General features: G+C 44.3%; 2 protein-coding genes across 3 annotated transcripts in view; one reads left to right on the top strand and one right to left on the bottom strand.

The window, feature by feature from the left end:
• The window catches only part of plppr2b (phospholipid phosphatase related 2b), a 58,054-nt gene extending 57,683 nt beyond the window's left edge, over window positions 1–371 (bottom strand). Inside the window, exon 1 of the mRNA XM_079758766.1 lies at window positions 295–371. The gene's annotated coding sequence lies outside the window, so the exon portion shown is untranslated. The remainder of the gene's footprint in view (window positions 1–294) is intronic.
• A 40-nt stretch (window positions 372–411) lies between these two features.
• Window positions 412–21,820, top strand: palm3 (paralemmin 3). Of its 2 annotated transcripts, none has more exons than XM_079729735.1 (8): window positions 412–812; window positions 12,991–13,043; window positions 13,882–13,962; window positions 16,155–16,294; window positions 16,478–16,550; window positions 17,873–17,903; window positions 18,386–18,424; window positions 19,718–21,820. In XM_079729735.1, the coding sequence occupies exons 2-8, from the start codon at window positions 12,999–13,001 to the stop codon at window positions 20,854–20,856; spliced, it is 1,548 nt and encodes a 515-aa protein (XP_079585861.1). In that variant the 5' UTR covers window positions 412–812; window positions 12,991–12,998; the 3' UTR covers window positions 20,857–21,820. The 2 variants fall into 2 exon arrangements, with proteins under 2 accessions (XP_079585861.1, XP_079585862.1); XM_079729736.1 differs by lacking the exon at window positions 412–812 and adding an exon at window positions 11,031–11,155.
• Window positions 21,821–22,868: the final 1,048 nt, after the last annotated feature.

Here is a 22,868-nt window from a genome sequence, read left to right as displayed (position 1 = left end):
TGTTCGCATTCAATTATCGAGAGGAAATATCTGCCATCATTAATTACCATTTATAATTTATTTGAATTAATACAAACTATTTTATTGTGCACGTCACCATATTTCACCTTTTTATCACAGACCGATTCCACTGTGAGGCTACTCGGCACCAAAAATAGAGGCGCCAAGCACTATATTGGTAAAATTATAAATAACCATAGGTGGACGTAAATGATTCTGAGGTAGATGGGGTAATTGTCGTAGATTAACGATTCTTAGATTAGAAAATCCGCCTGAGAAAATGCCAGTACTTACTTAAACCTGAACCAGCGTGGCGGGACGGTGGGAACAACAGGAAACTTGGGGGTGTGATGTCTCTTCCTAAAAAGAGGGCCGGGCTGAAGATATTAACGCGAGTCAGGTAACCAGCAGGCGACCAGTCTCTATTTTGCCTTTCGAAAAGCTTCCAGGGGAAGCGGGCTGGCAGTCAGTCACTTTCCGCAATCATTGCACTCCGTTTCTACCCCCCGTTAAAGCAACTTTTTCCATTACAGCTGAACTTCAGAACCGCGTGTTTGTTGCCGATCACGAGCTCATGTGACGAGCTTTGTGTTTCACCGCCAGGTTGCGAGACGCCACACAGGTGTTCAGCTGCGAAGCTGGATCTTTGTCTCACGCACACAATCACATACACTCGCACACAATTCATTCTGCTGGAAAGTACCCTCCTCGGACCTTGCTGAATAGCGGGACACCCTTTCAGGTCACTGATTCCAGCTGTCGCGACGAATACGTATTGGAGTATTTGATATCAAGTGGCACATTGGGAAAAGGTACGTCTTCCGTTGACTATTTTCACAAGCTTCAAATTTTCATTTATTTGTGTTATTTTCCGTTTGTAACTTGCCAACTGGTATAACAACGAATAGGCTATGTCCTTGGGCTGACACCTTTTGGAACAGAGCCAAGAATTGCCACCGACCATGAGTAGAGTAGGCTGGCTCGACAGCTGCTGAGTTCTGTGACCTCTGTGGGGCAAACCTAATGACGAGATTAGATATTAACGCAGACAAACGCTATCAGTGGGCCCTGTTTTGCAGCCTTTGAGCCCAAAATGCGCTGATCAATTTAACCAGAGAACTTAACCAGGTAAACAACCTCTGTTGTTTATCTCAAAAACGAACCTCGACATGTTCAGTTTAATCACTGATTGCTTCTTATTCTTATTACATGGTTATTCGGTGATGCACGGGGGCACTTATAGCGGGCGCCAGTGAGATACTCTATGGATATTTCGATAAGGATGTCTGTCTTCAGTTATGATGACCCCCACCCACAATCACCACCACCAGCCACACAGAGACGTCCATGCCCCAATACCCCCCTTGCTGCAGGCGTGGAAAGTAGGCTACTTCAGTATGTTTTATATTCAGGCACATGTTGGTTTATCCGTGTACTGCTGCTCCACACAGTTCTATTAAGTAACTTATCTTAATCTTGTCATGTTTGATGGCGTCTCAGGTATATGAAAGGCTGAACGTGTCCATTGTGAAAGGCTTTCAGTGCAGATTATAGTGTTTTTCACAGTATCTTATGATACTGTGAATATTGCGTCGAGATGGTTTCAGGGCATCTTGCTGTTTTATAGTGTGTGAACAACATTGGTGCCTTGCGGTGAAACGGTAGATCGTACATATGTCTGCTCACATAGTGATGGTGCTACCGGACATCTTTGGATAAAAAACAATATTTGTAAAGTTATTTGTTTGCTGATCTTACTTTACATTTGAGTGATATGTACTTTGACCTGAGAACACATCAATAAAAATCCAAATAATCAAATCCATTGTAACTGAGGCCCCGTCAACACGGAACCGATTTTTTGGTTAAACCGTTTTTTTGGTTAAAACTCTTGTGCGCTTCGGCCGACTGGCGTCCAGACGGAGCCAGCGAATCCGGTGCCCGAAACCGCACATTTCTGAAACCACCCACGGAGGTGGTTTCAAATTTCTATCCGGACCTATGCGATTTCGTGTTAGGATTTGTGTTGACGCCTGGAACGCAAACGATGACGTCATTAGCCCTCCACCAGCTGGGGGACGTCAGAGTTGCGTTGAATTCTTTATTTATTATTTTATTTGTATTATTTTTGTAGCTTTAAATAAAGCCCCTTGATGAATTGAATTACTAACTGTACATTAAAAAGTATTTCTGCTCAATTTAAAAGGTTGAATCTCCTCCTGACTGAATGTTTGTATACAGTATGCGCTCAGGCTTGATGCGCTCCACTTTTTTCTGTGGAGAACCAGCGCCTTGAATATTTACTACAGCGTTTCTACAGCTCGATGCGGTTTTTACAGCGATATTCCTGAACCGCATAAAACGAAACCGGATCGTTTTCGCCCGTTTCGGCTCCGTGTGGACGGGGCCTAAAGCATTTGATTTTTAATTAATTCAAAACCCATCTATTCAGTTGTTGCAATAGTTTGGAAGGGGATGAAATGCGTATTAAGTCCCTTTTTATTCCGCTCTTTTGAGTTCAATTGCAATAATAGCATCCAAAGTTCTACTCTTGAACAAACTTTTCCAACATTGTTTTCAGCTTTTTTCAAGGTGCAAATTCTGTTTTATGACCCAACGTTTCAGTGTAAAAGTGACTTGCTAATGTGATCAGACTTACATCATGAACAAACTAAAGGCCATTCGGTTTTGCTTGAGTAATGGAAAATAATGAGTGATGAAATACTCCACTGTGCGATAGGACAATGAGGAGGATCACAAAAAGGCTCTGCTATGGATGGCTGGGAATTTGATTAGTGCCAGATATAACATAAAGGCAAATTAACAGCAGAGCGACAATCCCTACAAGATAGAATTACCACAATAAGGGTATATATTAGTCATACCATTCTTCACTAGCTGGATACATATTTGTGAAGAACGCAGTACAGCGTAGAAAGCGTTTGCATGACCAAAAGAGAAAAAACAAACCTTATGTTCTCTATATTTACTCTGCTTTGCCTCGCTGTCTTATGCACAGCCCTTTCTTTACACTGACTGTGCAAACAACTGTGCCAGACGAGAATACGACAGTCGAGTAATGACCCTTTGGTATGAAGATATTGGAATAGGGAAAATGTTTTGAGGAAGAGTTGCAAAGGGAACTGCTCCATGGTCTGCCCTACTCCGCCAATAGCTTTAGATTTATAATTGTTAAAACATTCCAGTATTGTTTGTGGGTAGAACGTGCACAAAATACTTGAATCACAAGTGAGAGCTGAGTTTGATGTGTGCTTGTCGTTTACTTTGAAAATAACAGGCAACTCTTCAGCAGTTGTACAGGACGTACCTTGTGATCTAGCGCCACCCCTACAAATCCAGCCCCTATCCCCTATCCAGATAAACTGTTGAAATGTTTCTGGAACTTGCCAATTAGATTAGTAGGGATGGATATTCTATGTGTTCTCATAGAAGAGGTATTTGACAAACCGGTTGGCTCCAGTCTCCAGTCTGCCCCCCCCCCCCCCCCCCCCCCCCCCAATAATAGCAAACCTTCTGGGTTTATTGTTTTAACCAAAGTTAATTATCCAACTCTACAACCATTTTTTGTTCATGCAGCATTGAATGAGCTAATAAATCCCTGTTGGTTTGGCACACTAAGCCAACCCTTTTTGTGTTGATGAATACTTCAGTATGCATAAATGAAAATTCTCTTGTATGTGCAGGTAGATCAGAAGGTACATCCTGTACTACTACTGAAGGGTTGCTGGTTCCTCAAGGCTTAAGTGTCCATCAGTAAGGCACTCAAACCCCAAATTTTAGGCTGCAATGTGCTTGAAGAACCAAAGGCCTGAAACTGTTTTCATCCATGAACCAGACACTCGCCCCCTTTGCTACCTACACAGCAACCACTTACCCGTAATGACCTGCTCTGTAAAGAGGGCCAGATGCTCTGACTCTTCCTGCCCATTATTGCTTGGTATAGTATGCTTCAAATTCAATTTCATAAGCCGCCCCTGCGATCCCTCTCCTCAGACCACCAGCTTTGCTTGCTGGGCCAGGTTATCAGCTGGGGTAGGTGTTACCTCAGCCCTCATATAATTTGCCACCCTGGTGGGCTCGGGGGTGTATGTTGACCAAGCCATCCTGGTTACTATTGAGAGGAGGGTGAAGTATCGCTCTCTGTGCTAAACTCTCAACCCCTGCTTGGTGCTCAGAGCTGCTGGGACAGAGCTCTGGGTCCAGTTCCCAGCCAACCCTGCAGTGTTGTTGGGTCATGGGAGATATCAGTCAGCTTTTGACCCTTTAGGAGAGCTTTGAATGGTTCTGTACAATTCCAGGACGTGGCTGACGGGGAAGATAAATGTGATAATTCAATCCAGTCCTTTTACCCAAGAACACAATCTAGGTTGCTTTTCCAGATTAACTTGATTTGTGGGTAAATAACAATACTTCCTCATTGAGTCTCTTTAAGTTACCTGGATTCAAAATCCCATGTAGTGCTGCATTCACAGCTACAATGAAGTATCAACAATTTAGAACTTTCGAAAATACTTGATAATTGTTCTGTATTGTTCAGTTGTAATATCATTATATTGCACAATGTACTGTCAATCAAATGGTGATTTATACCAAAATAATTACTGAATGGCTTTTTTAGTTGACTATTATGTAAAACTGTTTCTGTGAGGGCTGTGTCCAGTGTTTCCCTCAGGATATTTTTCCAGCTGCAGTTCTGAGGTGTGTGTGCACTATCTTGATGTGCGCTTGCTGTGCACTGTGCCAATGTCTGCGGGCGCAGAAAGGTTTTACTGATCCTAGCAGAGCTCTTGTTCATTCCAGCAGAAATGGCCTCAAACAATGGTTAAACAAGAAATGGCATTTGAGTCCACTATGTGCGCACACCACTGTCTTTTGGCAATATTTCTAGTGCGGATACAGTTTTCAGTCTGCAATTGGTAGCCATCCCGTCGTCATTTATTCGGCTCCTTCGGAGGACATCTTTTGGGCGGAGCCAGCCAGGGTCATTGTATCTCTGTGCTGTAGGGTGACCCATGATGCCTATAATGTTTTTAAATAAAATAAATAGCATTTGGGGTCCCCAACATAATTCTACTTTTAAACAAAAAGATAATATCATCTATGAACTGAACTGAATCATATCTGTATGAGTTTTTTTGTTCATAAAGTGCATTCAGAGTATTCTTCATTTGATTATCTTTAAACACTGGGCCTCTGAATCCACACACCTAATCCGCAGCAGGTAACATTCCTTACATTAAAAGTTATCAAGTAACTCCCAGAACGTTATTTGATATGAGTCAACCTTTCTTTCTTGACCAATAATCCCAGAAAGTGAGAGGGAGACAGCGGATTGGTTAAAGTGCTGAAGACTGTCGAGGTTATGGGAGGAGTGAATAGTAAAATGACTGCTGTCTCCCTCTTCCCCACCTCCTTGTCAACACATGTCCTCAATATGATGATGATGACACTAAAGGTAAACATCGGATAATTTTTTTGTTAATCTTGGCGTTAGTGGCGTAAATGGTGACCCAAACGAAATGTAATGAAACCAAGAAGTCTTGGTGACTTCACTGCGCCGAGGTCTCTACGACGGGAGTTTGTCCCCCTCCTTGGCACTCACTACGTGTCTAGACTCTCCAGGGTTAGACCTGTCTAATGGGACTGGAGCCCAGCCAACTGAGAGATCGTCACCGCCAGTCCCCCCTAGCAAACTGCTGGATTAAGCAGAGCTGAATAGTGATTCATGATAGCTGACGTGTGTGATCTGTTGGCTGGGCTGTTGGCCCCAGAGGCGTGGTGGCCCCTGGTTTGGACACCGTGACAATGGGGAAATGAGCAGAGGACGGATTACACCAGTCCTGCATTCCACATTTTTCACACACTCACACTCGCTAATCCCTTGCTCACATACACAGACAAAACAAATGTAGCAAGCAGTTACTCGTCACACGCACATGCTTTTGCTTTTCAAGACACATACATCATACACAAGAAAGCCTTAATACCATAGAAAAGTGGGTCATTGTATAATTCATTAACACAACTTTTGGGTGGGAGTGGTTGTGGGGGTGGGGTTGGGGTGTGTGTGTGTGTGTTTGTGCTTAGATGGTGCATGTGCAAAATATTGAAGTAAAGTTGGAAACCAAAAAGTGGTTGCTTGCTGTTTTGCGTAGGTGGAAGAGGATGTGTGTCTGATGGATAATCGGGGGCCGGTGGAGACAGCTTTAGGTTTCGTGTCAGGACTTGCTAGTGCAGGTGTTGGAATCTTCTCTGATTCCTTCCTTCATTTGACTTGACTCCTTGCCCCTTGCTCTGCTCTCAGTTGCCATTTAAAATCCCCCTTTTGTCATGTTCCACAACCCCTCTCTCTTGGTCCATGTATCTCATTCTCTGTACCTGTATACTGTAAGCTGTGTGACATTTGTGGCAGGTAATGAATTCTTCTTTTGAGGCCTTATTCGTGTCAGGCTTTGTTGGAAAAGGAACTTCAGTGTTGACATTTCAACATCTCTAGCTCACAATTGCTATCTCTCAGTCACGCATAGCCGGTTGGGTCGCATTCATCCGTCCTACTGTCCTATTATACTATACCATTTAACCTAAGCTATGATCCTCCAATCAAAGGATAGAGACAAATCTTGGTTACGCTGACTCTCCTGAAGCAGCCACCAGTTACAGTAAGTTCTCTCTTAGCAGAATTCCTCACATTCCCTAGCATTTTGTGTTATTCTGCCTGGCTGATGGGACAGTGTGCCACACAACAGCATGTATTTATGTGAAAATTCAAGGCCGATTGGAATTGGTACTGCATTTTATGAAATAATATCTCACGTTGAACCAGAGATCACCACCGCCACCATGTAGTAGTATAAATAGTTTGACTGGTCCCTAAGAAGGGGAAATTACCGTCTCGAGAAAAATTCCTCTCCTGAATAACAATAACATGATGTAATCGTGGAGGGAATCAAGGGCTGGCTCGTGAGTGCTAGGTGTAAAGGCTTATGTGCTAGTATGTCTTATGATCAGGTGGTGCTCTGGTGTGCCTGTCATGTCTGAATTAAAGACCTTCCCCATGGCAACATCTCCCCTACAGCGGTGGAGCAAGCTTATCCATGCCTACAGGCTGCTTCATAATCCCAAATCTTGCATGATAATAGAAAGAATATTTCTACTGGCCACAGGCTGATTACAGAAGTCATGTCAATTACATCTCCATTACACAGCAAGATAACCCATCAAAGAGAAAGACACATGGATGGATATTTTCTGAATAAGAACCTACAGCCCCAGCAGGTCACATTTTATCCGGGTGTCCAGGCAGAATGGAAAATAAATAGGGTTATTCTTGCGCTGTCTTTCATCTACTGGGCAAATTAATATATATTAAAAAATATACATTGTTTTTGGATATTGATTTGGATTCAGTTCACTTTGTGAGCTTAGACTAAAATGGCCGTAATCCATTGATATGAAGCACAAATGGAAAAATGTTAAAATTGACCTTGTAAAACAGAAATTAAAGATTGTTTTTTGAACCTACCTGAATTGGCTGAGTCAAGTTTGATATTGTTTACTGGGGTTTTCCTAACCTACATAGAGTTTAAGTGTTGTTAACCATCGGGGATGTGTACGTGTGTTCTTGAACAAGCAGACTTGTGAAGACTTTGATTTCTTCCAATGGGTTCACAAAACCCTTCCAGGGGTGAGGAGTTGAGTTTGGTTATAAGCGACTTCATGTGGTCAAGACATCCATCAGCCTTCTAATAGGGATGTGCATTTCTGGCAAAAATACTATTCAATATTCGCTAAGAAGTATTCAAATAATATTCGAAAATCTGTCAATCAAGAACCCCCCACACACAAATATTCGATATTCGCACACAAAATGACACAGGGAGAGGCTTTTATGATTTGTATGAAATCAATCTGTTGATTTCACCAACTGCGCCATCAACATTCAACATCAAAATTATTTCAACGTGGGCTTCGGCAGATAGGCCATGCGCCAAAAACAGATCGCTATTTATTTATTTATTTATTTTACTGAACATAGCCTGCATGACGGTGAACTAGACACGTCAAAAAAATAACTTCACATGGTGTGTCTTTTTACAATTTATTTGTTACCAGCATTCGTGGTGTTGATCAGCAGAGAAATAGTCCACCAAAGACGTTGACGTCGCTAAGCAACCGAGGGCACTGGGGTTGATAAGTTACCAGGACCACTTGCGGAGTGAACCATAGAAAAAAAAAAAAAACTTTCCTTGACAGAGGTCATTATATGCTTAGCAACGGTGAATTATCAAAAGATTATTCACCAACAGAAGTTGTGAAGGCCCATGCAAGTGAACGGAGCGTTCAACAGCATTGAGAAGAGCCGTGTAATAAATAACAATAGTCACATTCATTATTCGATATTCTACGTGACTCCGACTATTCGACGATCGTTGCCCATCCCTACCTTCTAGAGGACTAAGTCTGAAGTATGGGCATATTTTGGGTATTCAAAAGTACCGCGATAATACCAAAAAAACAGGATCATTTTGGTTAGAATAACCGTGAGGTTAAATTTTCGTACCGTTACATCCCTAGTTGGCTTTGATAATCCACAGCGCACTCCAAATGCCATCATTATGTGAGAAATGCGAGGGCTAAAGCCATCAGAAGAACATGCACGCACACATGAGCGTGTAGAATTGGAATGCAGGGATGTCATTTGCCTGAGATGGACTTGAAGGAACGTGGTTGCATCAAACAAACGGCTTTTCTCTCAAATTACTCTGTTCCACACAATATTGCACCCACGCACACTAATGCACCGATGCACACTAAAAGAGCATTCCTTCCATTTAACACACACACACACACACACACACACACACACACACACACACACACACACACACACACACACACACACACACACAAATGCACCAATCTTGTCCTAGATTGATTTCCACTTGGATAAGCAATGATATCCATGTCCTCAATGGATTATGCAGGCGAGTCGATGAAGCCGCTGGACTTCAATAGCTGATGAAAACGCACTCAGCGCTGTCTCACGTCGGCCACCACTCTCGCCAGGGACTGATTGCTGTTTTAATTTGCTCCCCGTCTCTGATCGCAGAAAAAAAGTTTATGTTTGATGTTGGAGTCTATTTAAAGTTTGGGCTCTTCCTGAGTGAAGGCCAGTAACGACGTGGGGGGGGGGGGGGGGGGGGGGGGGGGGGGGGGGGGGGGGCGGGACTCTTTCTGTCCCGACAACATTGGGGAAGGACATTCATTCAGATTACCTAGCTGCCTTGAAATGATAATGCTGCCCCCTCATTGTCTTACTCTCTTAGCACTCTCTCTCTTTTATATCCATGTCGTTTCCATGTCTATTCCTGGCTTTTCCAGGGTTCAGTTCTGTACTGGTGCGGATGGTCTTGTACTGGTGGTGCTGTCACGACCTGTGAGGGCTAAGGCCTATATACTGGATTCTGTAGCACGCCAAAGTAGCAGAAAAAAGCTGACTGCACCCTTTTGACGGCTCATATTAAAGCACCCGGTGATAACCGCTCTGTGTAATGCAGGTATTAGCACTTCATTACAGCAGTTAAGGAACAGCACTTGACACGGAGCAATATCAAACAGGCCTTTTAGAATGATTTAATGTACCATAATAATGTTCTCTCTCTTTCTATCTCTCTCTTTCTCTGTCTCTCTCTCGGAGAAGCCGAGCATAAGACATCAAAGTGTGGTGAATGTTTCGAGCGGGTCGGGCGGGGGTTACATTGCATCATCACATGTCAGAATGTCACTATGTAGCATGTCTTCAGAGTGTGTGTGTGTGTGTGTGTGTGTGTGTGTGTGTGTGTGTGTGTGTGTGTGTGTGTGTGTGTGTGTGTGGTTAGTGCTGAAACACAGCTATTCGGTAATCCCTGAAGAAGTAGGACAGGGCGGTTTGAATGGTGCTAGAGAGCGAACCCAATTTCATATTTATCTCTCTTCAGGGTAAGGTTTATTCCAATACATTTCAACCGCTCTACCTTTTAAATATAACACAGACAGCCAGTACCCTGAAACCCTGCTCAATTGCGCTGGCAGTAGCCACCCTAGCTTCTGTCCAGGGACCTTTTGACCCTCCACACACGCACACACACTTTTCTCCAGGGATTCCTCTGTCTGGAAGCACGCATTGAAATCAGCTGTTCCAAGACAGCCCAAGGTTAGGGTAAAGTCTTCATGTGAGACGGTACCCGTCTTTCTTTCCCTAAATGAAACAACCGTCATTTACTGTTAGCCAATTGGAAGCAGCATTGTGGGCATGTGATCATTAGCCCCCATGCCATTACTGATTGCTGAAAATCCCTTTTCACTCTGTGGATGTGTTGCTGGATCTCTCCAAAAGCTTCCCTCCGAGCACTTGGAGGGATGAAATGCTAACGCTAATCTCTGTTTGGGATTTAGTCAGTGAATATAATCAAAAGGTTTTCATAGGTAGCACCACTTCTCAGAATGTGCTGAACAATAAAGTTGTTTAGGGAGGGGTCTTCTGGAACACCAGAGAGCAAACTATAATCGATGAAAAGATGCAGCCATGTGCAATTTGTGTGTGTGTGTGTGTGTGTGTGTGTGTGTGTGTGTGTGTGTGTGTGTGTGTGTGTGTGTGTTTGATCGGATTTGATTTGACAGAATACGGTCCTAAGCCCCCTACTGATCAGCTGTGAGGTAACCGCCCCTCTCTCACTCTGCGGTCTACCGCTGGGAAAATATACGTTGTAACCGCCACACGCAACATAAATACACATTCTGGCTTACACACACAAGCACACTCACGCAGAAGGATCAATGTGCATTCTTTTGCCACCTAGGCGCCAGGAATGTTTTCAGTGAAACCATGCCAACGGCGCAGTTCCTGCAGAGCTAACTCCATGGGTCTAGTAACGCCGGAGAGAGCGAGGGAGTGGCTAGAACTCTCTCTGTTCATTAGTTCACATTTCCTATTCTCCTCGCCCTTTTTAGACCAACAAAAGGCTAAAGGGAAAGGACAATCAGATGACTAAAGAGAGACAGTGGCAGAGGGAGAGAGATGGAGCGAAGATAACACAGGGAAGGTGATGTAGAAAGAGAAGGCGACGTTATGGAGAATTGACGGGAAGCATAGAAGGTAAGATGGGACAGACCAGCAACAGCATGTAGGAAATGAGTAGAGGGACAGCAGAGGGACTGGCAAGGCAGATTGAACCATTGCTTGGGAAAACTGAACACCAACCAGTGTGGAGTGAATGAAATGTGGTTGCTGTTGCAACACACTCTCCAGGCCTGCCCTGTGAGGCAGCAGATGTTGGAAATTAGCTGGTGTTGTTTTTTTTACCCCAGTCAGTGAGCTATGCAGGGCTCAGAATCCTACACAATACTATTCCATCTCTTGTTTAGTGAATGTTTTCATACATGGTATTTCAGTAAATGGCTTAAAATGTCGGAGAACCTGCTGTTTCAGCTGAATTTTTTTTTTTTCTCAGAAGGAGGTAGGCATGTTGAGACTCACGGCAACTACTTTGCGATGCTATCTTAGTACCATCGTTGTATATGATTGGTGTTCAGATGAAATGTGCCCCACAACATGGCGTTATACGAAACGTAACCCTCACTCGGACACGGAAATAAAAATAAACCTCTGCTCAGACAGGGCTCCAAACATCCACAAGCACTTTAGCGTAATACTATAGGTGTCCAGGAAGCCTAACCCTCTCTCGGTCGATCATGAACATCAACGGCTGTCCAAAACGAGCTCAGCACATCCACACACAGTGGCGTTGTACTATAATTTTCCGAGAACCTTAACCCTCTCTTGGACACCACACTCAGCTACTGCCCAGGTAGATCTCCACACACCCACACACAATGTGTCCCCCATTGTGAAGTCGAGCACACGTTCAGTTCATTTTAGTTACTGACAAAATTTTGTAGATTACTATGTTCAGGGCCATATAAGGCATATTACCATATTTAAAGTTTTAGGCTAAATTGCTCTTTAAAAAATGAATTATATGTATTATTATTGCTTAAATTAGGGTCTTTGTACATGGGTGGTCCACATGAAGTCCCTGACTTGTCATTACTGACAAAACTGTTTCTTCATCCTCTCATCCATTTTAGTTCTTCTGCATATTTAAAAGGTTGTGTGTGTATGTGTGTCTCTTCGAGTAACTCAGCCCCCACAGAAGTATATCAGGGGAGTGTCACTGTACTCTAAACTGTAAAAACACTTCAAGGAAAGGAGACATTATTTGCCTCTGACGCCCTCCTATTCTATCCATCTTGCTGTCTTCTTCTTTCCCACCTCCCATAATGTTTCGTTTCTTTTCTACCACACTTTCTCTTTCACTTCTTCACTCTCTCTCTGTCTCTGTCTTCATGTGATTACGACTTTATTCTCATGTTGTATCATGCAGACTTTGAATGTTGATCCATTTAATGTTGGCCGCAGGCTTGACTAAAGATCTCTTAATGCACAAACTTACATTGGCTGGGGAGAGCCCATGGCAACGCCATGATGCCTCAAACAAAAGGTTAGAAGAGTGTTTCTGCTAGACAAAGACTGTCTAAGATGGTCTATCAAACACACCTCAGCAGATGAAATGAATCGCTCCGGGGCTGGACAGAGGCGTTTCTAAGGAGACTGTGAAACTGAACAAGGAATCATTGTCTCCTAACCATGAAAAACATGAATAGTTTCTGTTAAAATAATCAGCAAAGTTAAACTGTTTACGGGTTTGTCCCTAGGTATCCAAACATTGAGATGGGTAAACAGTAATCAAAAGTCTGCCCCAGACTAACAAATATTGAAGTCTTCGGCAATACAGAGGCATATGATGCAACTTCCAGATAGCCACACAGATGTAACACTGCTCTGTCACAGAGGTGGCTGTCAGCAAACAATTCCAATTGTAGGATTTGGTCGTGTTTGACCTTTGACCGAGTGTTGCTGCTGTGTCACAGGTGGCAAGATGGATGAAACGGAGAAGTACCAGCAGAGACTGCAGGCTATCGCTGTGAGTGTACACACACACACACACACAGACACACACACACACAAACACACACACACACACACACACACACACACACACACACACACACACACACACACACACACACACACACACACAGACACTGGACAGTGTGTGCTCCTTGGCTCCTGAATAATTGAAGCAGGCTACTGTGTATGGCGCCAGGTCGACCCTGATGCCGTGGTAAAACGACACCAACTGGCTGCCATGGAGACAGTTGGCGTCTTTGTGACAATAGTAGAGTGTTGTAGGCTAAAACCCCCTATTTAACACTGCCAACCCTCTGCTCTAGGCCTCTTCCTCACTCTGTCGGTGCCTCTCTGTTCCTACTTCCCTATTATGTCTCTATTATTTTCTTCCTGTATTACTTTTTTGTTATTTTATTCACTCATTTTTTCCATCTTATTCTGCCATCTGTGCAGTCTAACAACTTAATTTCGGTTGAATCCCTCTCGTGTCCCAGTTCTGATGTGTAGATGTTTGTCAAGACTCTGTATCACCACAACCTCCTCTTTGTAGGACTACTGTCACCTTCAGCTATAGCACAATGCTGCATTATACTGTGTGTTAATCTCATGTAGTACGCCTCATTGTCTTGGCAGCTGTTTACCTCTCCATGTCACACTAAAGTGCTTCTTTCCTTCTCTTTCTCTCTCTTTTCAAAATTTTCTGCTGTGTTTCTGTCCATTTTTCTCATTCTGTGAATTTCTCTTGCTCTCCATCTGGCTGACTTTCTCCCATAATGTTTCTTGCCACCTCTCACTCTGTCTTTCTGTCGGCCTCAACCCGTCTTTTGTCCCCCTCCCTCTCTGGGTCTCAGGAGAAGCGCCGCATGCAGGAGGAGCAGGAGCAGGTGAAGAGAGACATGGAGGACGAGAGACTGCGCTTACAACAGCTAAAGGTAACACACATGCACATATACATACATATACAATAATTCACAAACGTATATACATATACACACACACCCCATGCCCCCTCTGAAGTTTTTTCGTGTGGGAATGAAATGTATCCGTCGCTCTATCACGCCACTTGTCAGTGGAAGGTTCACACACACAGAGAAATGCAGGCATGGTCAGACACTATGCATGGTCAGACACTATGCATGGATCGACCTTAGGCATGGACCGACACTATGCAATACAATTTCAAGCTTGCTTGGTTTCCCAGCAAAAAGGGGCAGAATTGCCAATCTCTCTCACTCTTTCTGCCTCTCCACCGACAGATACCAATATTTCACTCAAACAAATTCTGCTGCAGCTGCTGTCCAGCCTGTTGGCAAGAGCATCCCTTCCATTTAAACACACACACACACACACACACACACACACACACACACACACACACACACACAGACACACACACACACAAATCTATTCACACCCTTCCGCATGTCCTGGTTTCCCCATTTGAGGGCCCCTGGACCAGGCAGGACTGTGAGGTTGTGAGGGTGTTTACAACACGCTCCAGGCTAAACCCACACCAATCTATTGTTTTCACACCAATTCCAACTTCCTGTCTGTGTTTTAATGTATTTGTAGAGGAAAGCATTTGCACCGAAAGAAAATGTCTGACATTTTATTTTATGAGTTTAGGAATACTCAAATAATATTTATACTTTCAGAGAGAGAGAGACACCAAAGGCCTTGGAGGGGGGGGGGGGGGGGGGGGGACAGAACTCTGCTTGTTCTGTCCAGAAGGAATCAGCACAGAGGAGGGTTTGTGACTCTTTTAGCCCCCTGAGCAGGTAGTGCTGCCAACACTTCAGCAAACATTGAGGTCTTGCGATGGAATGGCGTACGTTAAAAACAATGAATAAAAAAACACATCAAACAATTTCTAGTTCAGCAAGCAGTGTCAGGGTTAGTTACTACCAGCATTGTCCTAGTAAAAGAGGTAGGTGGAGGCCCCACTCAGTTAGCAGTTGGAGCTGACAGATTAGATGAGACGTTTTAAACCACATGCTACATCATTTACCTGTGATTCATAGTAAAACTAATCATGTTTAAATTTTTTGTTTTATAGACCACAGTAGTATCAGTGGTTCAATCAATGATTCAATTAGTAATTTATTAGATACATTTATTAATTTCTTAATTACGGTACATACAATAATATGCGGCATTGCATGGCAGACACAGGCTAGTGCTTTGATGTGCTTATGCAATGAGCTCTGGCGGTCTCTTATCTGAGACTAGACACGGTGTGGACCTTGCAGGACATAACCACTGTTCCCAGGCTTCCTCCGGTTTGTATAGACAGCCATTTAGGAAAGGGAAACGTCTTTCAATTTGGAGGGAGAGGAGAAGATACTGTTAACAGCAATGTTAGGGAAATGGGCCAGACTTCCTTTAAATTAGTGTTTTGAGAGAGCGTGGGTCTTTGTGGTAGGTTAGAGTGCATAGTTTCTGTGGTCGGGACTGACGTCAGCACACGTTTGTGTGTTTGTAGGAATGTGTGTGTGACGTGAGTCCTTCCTTGCAACAGTGCGTTCAAAAGTAATGAGAGAAAAGAGTGTGTGTGTGTGTGTGTGTGTCTGTGTGTGTGTGTGTGTGTGTGTGTGTGTGTGTGTGTGCGCGCGCACACAGCCGCGCGGCGGTCTCCTCCCTATGAAAACATGAAAGCGATTGCGCAGCTGGGTGGGGTCCAGGAGAGGTGAGGTATGTAGCAGCCACCCCGAGGTGGCTCCGCTTCCTCTGGTCAGGTCGGACTGGAGGAGAGGAAGGGCGGGGAAACCAGCGGGAAGAAGGGTAGCCGCGCACAGGGGCCCACTGAACGACGCACTTCAAAGAACACGTGTTGTTACAAGTATACACCCCCCGTTACCTAGCGCCTATCCCTGCTGGGAAGACGGCCGTCTGCCTTCACACATCTGTCATCCTCTACAGGTCTCTACTGCTCTCTCTCACTCTATCACTCTCTCTCTCTGAAACGCTCCGGCTCTGTGTATCTGTTTATTATTTATGCAGCTGCTCAGCTAATGGTGTGTTATTCATGGCATGTTAAGGATTGTCACGTATCCAAAAATGATTAGATTTTAGTTTTGTTTAATCTAACCTGTGTGGGTGTGCGTGTGCGTGCCTTCTCTTTCAGCGGAAGTCCCTGCGGGACCAATGGCTGATGGAGGGTCCTCTCTCCTCACCCACCACCCCCACCTCACCATCCACCAAGGACAGCTCCCACTCCCCCCTCTGGGGTCCCCACACCCCGGAGACCGAGAAACGCATTGACGAGTAAGATGTTATTACAGAAGCTCTTCATAAACATGATGTTTTGTGACTACAGAATCCATTTTAAAGCATCAGGGGAGCAGGCATGAAAGGCAATAAAAGCTTAGATAGTACCAGAGGTCATGTTCATTCCGTGTGTGTGTGTGTGTGTGTGTGTGTGTGTGTGTGTGTGTGTGTGTGTGTCAGGTTGCAGGAAGAGAGTCGGCGGCTGGCTAAAGGGGAGCTACTAAACGAGAACGAGACGGAGGATGGCAGAACGGTGAGAAGCTCACACACCCATCTGTACGCTGGACACAACCCCAACCAGCACGCTTTTGTTTCTGGGCCCGCGAGGTGAGATCCTCCACCCTGAATAATGCACGATCAGCCCCCGTGCTGCTCTGGCACCAGGACCTGTTTGGAGATCTGCTGCTTTATGAACACCGACGGCTCCGTCACAGCAAGCGGCCAGCGGTGTGTGTGCTCCACAGTTGTTGTTTAACCTGAAGCCATTGCCAGTGCCATTGTCTAGCATTAACAAAGTACTCTTCATTTCTGAACAAAACCCCCTGGCTTGTTGAGCTTCTACTTTATTCAACACAGGCTGTGACCAAGAGGAGGTCCTTTTTGGGCTCTTCGAGGGGTCTTCCTTTGTCTGGGAACATTTCGGAAGATACAGGTTATTTCCGAACGGGAAGCAACAACTCTAAATATATCGGTGGGCTTGACAGCTTGTCAACAGCTCACTTCCTCTGTGATTCCTAACAGGGCCATGTGTGTTTCTTTGCTTCATCTGATGCACCGGTCCCACACGTTTAACAGAATATACATGGGGGTCATCTTGACTTGAACTGAGCCCTAGACAGGTCCATGTATGTAGAGCTACCGTGAACACTTGGTCATGATAGCTCCATACCACCCCCTAGTGGTGTGGCACAATTAACACATTTGTGCCCCCTCGCAGTATTGCATTGGTCAGCCTGTAACACAATAGGTGTTGTAATGCATCTGGGGCAGCTAATTGTGTGTGTGTGTGTGTGTGTGTGTGTGTGTGTGTGTGTGTGTGTGTGTGTGTTTGTGTGTGTGTGTGTGTGTGTGTGTGTGTGTGTGTGTGTGTGTGTGTGTGTGTGTGTGTATGTGTGTGTGTGTGTGTGTGTGTGTGTGTGTGATAAGTGATAAGCCACAACAACATCCAACATATTTCAGTAGAGCATATATCGTGTTATTCTCCAGTTTCTGCCCTAATTTTTTTAGCGTTCTCTGCATTGCTATCCTCTAAAGGAGGATTTGAAGCCACCCTCAATCAAGCTACATATCCCACGCTCACATATCTCACGCTCAGCCAGTGTGGATGGCTCTGGGTGAATGTTTAACCAGGGATGCTTCAGTGCGGCTGTTGACTGATCTACATGGAGGGACAAGCACCCAACTATGAACTGTCTTAATCCTTTAGCCATACTTTAGGGGCAATAATATTGATATATGTTAAACTACAATTGAAGTTTCGACACATGCTCTGATACAGACAAGCCTAAGATGTGTAGCATTAACATGTGCTGTAACCATTATAACCCACTCCTCCCTATTTTTCTTGTCGAATAGGAAACCGTCAATGCAGCGGAAGCCACAGAAGGTAAGCTGAGGTGTTATCCATTTAAAGAGTTTATCTCAAAACAGATCAAAATCTTTTTTATATCAAGGAATTTTTCCTTTATCAACCTCCATACCTCTTGAGCTTTCTGAACATTACTGATCAGAGGAATGAAGCCATATCTCATAAGCAATCTAAATTTGTTCTTCAACTCAATACATTTAAACGCCACTATTCTCCCAGACCACTTGCCCCGACCATCTGTTCCGCCGTGCTAGCGTTGGCCTTAATTAAAGGAGGGCATATTGATCACGTTTCATTTGTTTAATTTGCCATGCCTTTCTTTCTGTGAGTAATGAAATGGGCGAGCAAACTGTGGTCACAGGAGTTGGAATGAAGTCTGTTTTCGGGCGGTGCCGGTTGTTTTTGGCACAATACATAAACTCCAATAGACCAGGCCAATCAGTCTTTGGTGATGGGCGTCTGTTATATGCATCTTATACATACTCAGTTTTTCATCACAGATGTTCTGCAGAACGGCCAGGAGAAACCCATGGGATCAGGTGGGTTTAAGTTGCATTTTTGATTTGACTCGTTAACTTGTTTCTTCCTCTGCAAACCATACAGCCACACACGCGCTTGAACACACTGTCCAATTATCCCACGCCTAATTAATTCCCACTGTTTTAGCCTTGAAGTTCCTCCTCTTATCATGCTGGTCTTGCATGCGTTGGAAAACATTCTCAAACAAAAGCCGAAGGCTCTTCCGAAGAGATGAGCGCCATTGTCTAGCTCAGTGTTTCCTCACCGTTGACTTGAGGTGTAACACGCAATCGTAATTAGGACATCCTCGTATGCAAATGTAAAAATAGATAAGTACACATGCAGTGGCTTAGCAAAGAGTGTCAATGTCCCTTTTGTACACAATTGTAGCTGCCAGAAGGCCATGGCCAGTGCGAAACAATGGAAAGAAAGAGTTGGCAATGCTGCAGATGCTCAGTGTGTTTATTTTGCAAACAAAAATTATCAATGGAAAACGTATGATGGAATGCATGAAGCAGCAAATTTTTTTAAAAAAACAAGCCAAATTAAAGTATTTACGGAACAGCATTTATTTCAAAATTGTTTATTTTTCTATAGCTGTATATTTCTCTATTTCAAGAACAAGATCAAATTATCCACTAGGCTGGCACAGGTTGAAAAAAAGCTGCCAGTCTTCTTTGAAAAGCTCCTCTTTGAAACAACTCTCAGGCCTTGAAGACTTGATCTTCAGACTTCTACATTACAATGCGTAAAGACATTTGCGTAATTTGTTTCCCTAGATTAAGTTATATGGATCTCTGCTCTGTTAAATATTTTATAATGGGAAGTGTAACTAGAATGAATCAGGCTGTGTGAGTGATGTATCCCTTTATCATGGTGTACGTTACAGGCTTTTGCAAGTTCTCATTTATTTGATTGATACCAAGGGCATGTTTAAACATGTCAGCAGTGTTCATAATTAGTTTGTGCTAGAAGTGCGTCTCCTCTTCTTCTTTTACACACATTACCTTCTCCTGATGTATTCTGTCCCCCTGATCCTTTCTCTTTTCTTCTTGAACGTTGAACTTTTTTCTCCTGCTGACTTAGCGTCCTGGTAAGCGTCTTATCTCCTCCTACATTAATATTTACATTAGACAGTGTTGTCAATGCTGAAGGTCACAGTCACCAATAAAACACATGTATTGCAATACAGCAATTACCAATTTCACCATGCCACAAATAAACTCTACAACCTGTAAGGAAACCTAAGTGAGTCAATGAAATAAAGTGACTTACAATGTCAGCAATTCCTTTTTTTGTCTGAACTTCTACAGATGCAATAGAGGACGTAGTGACAAAGAGCCTCTCCTCATTACTGGATGAAACAGAGGCGGTCCTGACCAATGGCAGCACTGGGGAAGCAGTGCAGACCAATCCTAGCCCTTTAGAAATAAACACTTCCACCTCCGGCACCACAGCGCCAGTGGTGGTCTCCGACGGCAACACTGCCCCAGCGTCAGTCGCCTCTGGCACCACAGAGCCAGTGGTGGTCTCCGACGGCACCATCGCCACAGCGCTACTGAGCTATGTCCACACAGAGCCGGGTCTGGCCTCAGCCGGGAGGGGGGTTGACGATGAGGACGAGGACATCCTGGTGATGCGAGCGGAGCGGGTCATCGTCCTAACGGATGAAGATGTACCACCCCAGGACCAAGAGAAGGAGGAGGAGGAGGGGCAGCAGCAGCAGGAGGAGGAGGAGGAGGAGGAGGAGGAGGAGGAGGAGTCTGTCCCGCTGGACGCAGCACAGGGAGAGGCTGAAGGAGAGACTATGGCGCAGGTGGAAGCAGCGCCGCTGGATACCTCTGCCGTCACTCCTCACGGGGAACAGTGTGAGAGGAGTGAGGGGCTGGACACAGTCACTGCAGAGGCTGGTGACTCCTCAGTAGACATACGGATGACAGGAGACGCAATTTCAAATAAAGAAGAAGAAAAAGGAGTGGCCGACGATGCATTCATCGCACCCAACTCGGATCCATCCCTGCAATCCCCAGCCAGTGCTCCAGATGACCCCGCTGTGGCCTCCGTGCCAACCTACTCCCAGGGCCCGCCCTCCCCACGGCTGGGGCCAGAGGGAGAGACTGGGACAGAGGCTGGGGCTCCTGCAGCAGCTCCAGGGGACGGGGCCTCAGAGCTGGCCTCTCCGGCCCAGCCTCCCAAACCCCTCGCAAGCCACTTCCAGGATGTACCGCTGTCGGCGCCGCGGGGGTCGGGGGCCCAGCCTGGGGAGCAGGACCCCCTGCTGGGCAAGGCCAAAGCCCCCCAGATGAAGGCAGGGGGGTCTTCGTTTGTGGAGGCCCGCAGAGGCCCATCCTCCAATGTGGAGGCACACGCCACTGCCTCGACCAATAGTTGTGGAGCGGAGGAGGGAGCGTCCCCCAAGCACAAAACCTGCCAGTGTTGCTCGGTCATGTGATCATCTCTTCTTACTTTGCATTGGCTGTCAGCCATACCAACACTGCTTATTTTTTAATTTTTAACCAACTCAAACCTTGATTTTCTTCCTATTCCTGGGACAGAAACGTTACTTTAGGTCCACAACAATTACCACCAGAACCCATGTTTCCATATAGCCGTGGATGTGTCCTTTAACCCACTGCAGCACACTGTGAAACGTTGTGGCGTACTGTGGATGTCAGGGAAGTTGGTCTGAATGTGCCTCTCCATGCTATCACCAGAAACGTAACATTATTTTCCCCCACCAAACACATTTTTCACTCATTCATTTCATTGCTTGTAATCAAATTGTTCAAATAGACTTGACTGACATAAATAAACCAACACATGTCTACGCATAGTAGGAGATGAGTTTAAGCCACAATTACTGATATAACAGGGACCAAAGATATGTATGATGTGCAATTGCTTTTGCTAGAATGAATCATGTAGTATTAATGATTTGTAACACTATATGATCTGATGATGCTGGAATATGTACTATGCAGTGGCAGCTGTTCGTGAGATAAAATATTTTATAGATATTTCTTTTTTATATCCAACTTAAGGCCCTAATCATTTGTATTCAGATTTGTTTTTGTTTTTTTCCGTAAAAGACATCAAAAAGGGACGTTGTCACTCCCAAAATGAATTGGAGGAAATGCTTTCCTTCATTTATGGTGATTTCTTTTCTTTTTTCGGCACTTTTAAAAAGGGAGGTTATTTAGTGAAGTGCTGTAGGTGAATCCACTGTGTACCGGGCGTTACTTTAATGAGTGCTTCCAGGGTTTGACTCCAGCTATCTACATGTATTAATATTTCTGAGGGTGAACATGGCTTGGCTGTGTACAGAGATCTGCCTTGTTTTGAACCTGTCAGTTTGGAAATGTGCAACATGGTTTAATTATTAAACTGACTGTTTGATTAAAAAAGAAAAAAAAGCTTTTCATGTTCATCAAACCCGTGGCTCTTTAAACAGGGAAACTACAGTATTGCCACATGGGAGTCCTTTAATCAAACACATGTTATCATATTTTCAATGAAATGTTGAAGCTCAAGGAGGCAATAATTATATTATATTATATAAAAGGTCCAATAAACCCTAACCTTGTTATCGATACGGTTGATATGAAGAAATTGACACAGAAACACTAATCCAGCAGATCGGATAATCGAGTGATTAGTGTTGTATATAACGATTTGACTGAAGTGATTTTTCCTCTGAACAACTAGAACAGCTGTGGGTCACACTCGGTGGATATGAATGACATTAGGTGTGACGGTGGATCGCTTTCAGATATTTCTTGCTCGGGTCCAAAAACGTCCAATGCTTTGAAAATAAATTGGAAAAGACAAGAGAGGCTTATATTTTGTATTATTATATGCTACACGTGAACCTCCTAAGATGGCTAATTTGATTGATTCGCTATCTAAGTATTGGTCAATCCCATGATTGATGGTGTGATCCAGATGCCTCGGAAACCAGCCTTCCGAGGTAATAATTGGTGACCGGGAATAGCCTATTCCCCACTATTCACTTTGTCTTCGGCAAATAATAGTTAATTATGGTATGCACAGTCAGTCAAATATCACATACCATATGTAGTGTGGGAGAGAGCTATTGATACCATGAGATCCTTGACAGGAATCCACAGCTATTCAAACTATCTCACATTTCAAAATGTGGGACTCCACCAGGACGAATTCCTGGTGGAGTCCCACATTTTGTATGTACTGTTGTGAAACTGGCCTCTGCGCTATATAACCAGGCTCAAGTCATTCCTAGTGGCAGTTCTCAACAACCAAATTATACCTCTTAAATATATACAAATATACTCTAAAAGTCTCAATCTTAAAAATTTAAAGACAAACATGATTCTCCTGTGTACCATTCTACTCGGCTCACTGGCTGTGAGCCAATCAACGACTTCCCTTTGTGATGACCTCATCAAGCTTTTGGAGCAGATGCCAACCGATCACTTGGAGGGGAGA

This window comes from Pollachius pollachius, assembly GCF_949987615.1.
Source record: "Pollachius pollachius genome assembly, chromosome: 2".
Lineage (NCBI taxonomy): Eukaryota > Metazoa > Chordata > Actinopteri > Gadiformes > Gadidae > Pollachius > Pollachius pollachius.
Note: the sequence above shows the minus strand (reverse complement) of the source record. Positions and strands in the feature narration are given on the sequence as shown.

Bases quoted from the DNA above. Each gene is read 5' to 3' on its own strand.
- palm3 (XM_079729735.1), top strand. From the start codon at position 12,999: ATGGATGAAACGGAGAAGTACCAGCAGAGACTGCAGGCTATCGCT. The intron at 13,963-16,154 runs GTAACACACATG...CTTCTCTTTCAG, and splicing joins TGCGCTTACAACAGCTAAAG to CGGAAGTCCCTGCGGGACCA. The intron at 18,425-19,717 runs GTGGGTTTAAGT...GAACTTCTACAG, and splicing joins GGAGAAACCCATGGGATCAG to ATGCAATAGAGGACGTAGTG.